Below are 4,540 nucleotides of genomic sequence, written 5' to 3' on the forward strand. Positions count from 1 at the left end.
TCATCCACCACCGAATTTCAGATAATTGCCCTCATTAACCAATCGTTTATCATATAATAATCCTCATCATCCAATCAGTTATCCTCATCAACCAATCAGCTATCAGATAGTTATCCTCATCATCCAATCAGTTATCAGAGTTATCTTCATCAACCAATTAGTTATCAGATAATTATCCTCATCAACCAATCATTTATCAGATAATTATCCTCATCAACCAATCATTAATCAGATAATTATCCTCATCAACCAACCATTTATCAGATAATTATCCTCATCAACCAACCATTTATCAGATAATTATCCTCATCAACCAATAATAGTGCCACCTTGACCCTGGCGCCTCCACGTGGTATATAAAGCAAGGCACGAGAGCCCATCGTCACTCACCTGTGAGCCATCCGACCCAACACACCCTCCGCCATCATGAAGATCGTAAGTCTCAGATATTTCTCAGGTATAGGTACGGCCACCCTTCGCTGCATGGAATGTTGATGTAAAGCTAAATCAAATATCATCATATACTAAATTATTAACGAGATTCAAACCTTCCAGTTTGTATTCGCCGCAGTCGTATCAGTCTGCGTGGCTGACAAGCTGCCCAGTCACTTCGGCTATGCCTCTCCACAGCCTTCTTCAGCCTTCAGCCACAGGTCTCGACCTGCATCTCGCCCATCCTTTTCCGCCCCAACGCCTGCATCTCGCCCGTCCTTTTCCGCCCCAAGATCAGCTCCCCAGCCAACCTACTCCGCCCCGAGATCTGCTCCCGGCCCAGTAGTGCCCATCCTTGTGGACGATCGCGTTCACCCCGACGCTGGCGCTTACAGCTTCAATGTTGAGACCGGCGACGGCATCTCACGACAGGAAAGTGGATCGCCTGTTCCCGCCAAGGATGGCCCCGTCACAGCCATGTCTGGCTCTTACTCGTGAGTGTCACAGTTTATAATCTTGAAATACTTTTGATAAATCAGCAGAACTGATATATATACGTTACTCATTACGAGCCAATATATACAATATGATAACTTAGTCATCTCTTCCAGCTTCACCCTTCCTGACGGACAGTTGTTTGAGCTCCGATTCGTAGCTGACGAGAACGGCTTCCAGCCTCAGTCAGCCTTCCTGCCCGTGGCTCCAGCCTTCCCCCACCCCATCCCCGCCCACGCCCTTGAGCAGATCGAGCGCGCCCGTCAAGAGGATGCTGCTCGCTCCCGTCAGGGACCTTCTCAGGGGTACAGCGCCCCGTCCCGCTCTTCACGCCCATCCAACTCCTATGGTTTCCCTCAGTAAAGGGCTGTACAGCTAGATATGAAGCATGAATATTCTACCAGGTTATATTTATAACATTTTCGATGTATAGTATTATTTTATATTGCGAAGCATTTCGAATAAAATAATTTTAAAAATATTTTGAAATTATTTACATTATACCTCTCACATTATTCACATTACATATTCGACTTCAATTTACATTCTTCCTTTAGTAGCAAACAAGTATTTGCATATTCCTTTTTCATCTATTGATATCAGTCTTTATATCAATGTCTTGATGATCATTTGATCTCTTTATCTCTCTACTTATATAAACAAATACAAATACATGCACATAAATATGTGCGTGTATATATATTCACATATATATATAAATATATATATATATATATATATATATATATATGTATGTATGTATGTAGATAGATAGATACATGAATAGATAAACATATATTCATATCTCTCTCTCTCTCTCTCTTTCTTTCTCTCTCTCTCTCTCTCTCTCTCTCTATATATATATATATATATATATATATATATATATATATATATATATATATATATATATATATATATATATATATATAATATATATATATATATATAAACATGTGTGTGTGCGTATGTGTGCGTGTGTTTTTGTGTGTATTCATAGTACATATCTAATACAAATGATGATACAGCTTATACGCTCAAAGATATTCATGCACTTTTTTCTTTATTCTAATTTTATAAAATACCTTAAAGCACATCGAGGGTTTGCAATGCAATTTTTTTTTTTTATTATTCAACGGTAAAAGAAGAATTCAGTTTCATTACCATTAGCAATAACATGATATTTGTCATGATGCTAAGGAGACTATAAATGCTGATATTGCTACAGCAACCAACAATACTACTACTATTTCTGTAACAGATGATAATAGCGTTGATGTTTACGATGATAACTGTAATAATGATATTGATACTAATCATATTTGGCAGCAAATGATACCATCATTATTACTATTACTACTACCATCATCATAATCATTGTTCTTATCATATTTGTCATTATTATATTACTATTATTGACACTATTATCATCATCCTTATTTACACTTATCAATACTATTGATATCATTACTACTAATTGTTATTGTTATCATCATCATTTTAATTATTGTCATTATCATTATTATCATTATTATCATTATTATTATTACCATTATTATTATCATTATTATTACCATCATTGATATTTTCACTATCATCAGTATACTAATCATGATTGACATCATTATTCTCATTATCATTATTATTACTGCCATTATGTATTTTCATCACTATCGTTATGTAATTATCATCATCATTATCATGACAACAATAGCTATTCATAACTTGTTGTTTACCATTATCACCATTCTCCTTATCATTATTATCATCACAATAAACATTATTGTTCCTGTTGATTCTAACATTACTATCAACGTTACATTGTTATTACTTTTATCATTATTTCCTTTTCTTTTTATTTCTTTCCCTTCATTAAGGATAAGGTTAAGAAAACAAAATTTACAGTATGAAGGAAGGAAGGATTCATGTTATACTTTACTTTCCTTCCTTTTTCTTAAGGCGAAGATGTTGGTGATTGGTTGGATGCAACAAATCTGAATGACATCGTTGCATTTCAACTGATCTTCCTAACCAGCTATCAGTGGTATTATCACAGCGAAACTTACAGTTATCAAAGGAGCACCATCTTCAATATTTTATTGATTAGATGATTAGCATTAATAACCAATCAATTATCAAGTGATTAGCCTCATTAACCCAAAAGTCATCAGATAATCATCCTGATCCACCAGCCCAATCTCAAATAATTGCCCTCATCAACCAATCAGTTATCATATAATGATCCTCATCAACCAATCAGTTATCATATAATGATCCTCATCAACCAATCAGTTATCATATAATGATCCTCATCAACTAATCAGTTATCAGATAGTAATCCTCACCAACCAATCAGTTTCAATTATCCAAATCAACTAGTCAGTTATCAGATAGTTATCCTCACCAACCAATCAGTTATCAGATAGTTATCCTCACCAACCAATCAGTAATCAGATGATTATCCTCATGAACCAATCAGTTATAATTATCCTCATCAACCAATCAGTTATCAGATAGTTATCCTCATCAACCAATCAGTAATCAGATGATTATCTTCATGAACCAATCAGTTATAATTATCCTCATCAGCCAATCAGTTATCAGATAGTTATCCTCATGAACCAATCAGTAATCAGATGATTATCCTCATGAACCAATCAGTTATAATTATCCTCATCAACCAATCAGTTATCAGATAGTTATCCTCATCAACCAATCAGTAATCAGATGATTATCCTCATGAACCAATCAGTTATAATTATCCTCATCAACCAATCAGTAATCAGATGATTGTCCTCATGAACCAATCAGTTATAATTATCCTCATGAACCAATCGGTTATAATTATCCTCATTAACCAATCGGTTATAAATATCCTCATTAACCAATCAGTTATAATTATCCTCATTAACCAATCAGTTTTCAAATAATTCTTCTCACCAACCAAGCAGTTATCAGATGATAATCCTCATCAACTAATCCTTTTTCCAAATAATCCTAATCTCCAACCTATAACGTGAATTTTCACGTCGATTAAAAGAAAAAGATAATCACAATAAAACATAAGAAGTCAGATCTCGAAGATCCTTAGTGATAGAATCCTAGACATTGTATTGTTGTAGTTTGAAGATATGAATGAGGGAATGAAATAATGTGCTTTCATTATCGGACGGTTCAACGTTGTTATCAAAGTATTTTCATTGTCACTTTTAGTGTTCTTGGTATTGTCATGACTTTTATCTTTATTTTCATTTTCGTTGTTATTATAAGTATCAATGTTTTATGATAAAACAGTGATGTCTGTGTCGTTACCATTATCATCAACATCATCCTCGTTATAATTCTTATCAATATCAATATCATTATCGTTATCGTTCTTAAAACTTACATCAATATTACCATCATTCCTGGGACCAATATTACCACCATAGTTGTTATGTTCGGTGCAAAAATAATGTAAGGGAATGATAAAATGAAAATCATATATACCAGAAAAAAGTTTTAAAAAAATATATATATATCCCATCGCTAATGATTGCATGACGGTACATGTTATTGCCAAAAGAAATCAATCAACTTGCAGAACACTGAATAACAAGTTATTTGGAGATAA

General features: G+C 34.1%; 1 protein-coding gene across 1 annotated transcript; it reads left to right on the forward strand.

Moving 5' to 3' along the window:
* The first annotated feature begins 384 nt into the window (after positions 1-384).
* On the forward strand, positions 385-1,408 carry LOC147470192 (uncharacterized). Its single transcript, XM_086544972.1, has 3 exons — positions 385-435; positions 556-926; positions 1,044-1,408. The coding sequence occupies exons 1-3, from the start codon at positions 427-429 to the stop codon at positions 1,288-1,290; spliced, it is 627 nt and encodes a 208-aa protein (XP_086401098.1). The 5' UTR covers positions 385-426; the 3' UTR covers positions 1,291-1,408.
* The last annotated feature ends 3,132 nt before the right edge of the window (positions 1,409-4,540 follow it).

The sequence above is a fragment of the Penaeus japonicus genome, unplaced genomic scaffold, assembly GCF_977035675.1.
Source record: "Penaeus japonicus unplaced genomic scaffold, GWHDUDI00000001_assembly GWHDUDI00000016, whole genome shotgun sequence".
NCBI lineage: Eukaryota > Metazoa > Arthropoda > Malacostraca > Decapoda > Penaeidae > Penaeus > Penaeus japonicus.

Bases quoted from the DNA above. Each gene is read 5' to 3' on its own strand.
- LOC147470192 (XM_086544972.1), top strand. The intron at 927-1,043 runs GTGAGTGTCACA...CATCTCTTCCAG, and splicing joins GCCATGTCTGGCTCTTACTC to CTTCACCCTTCCTGACGGAC.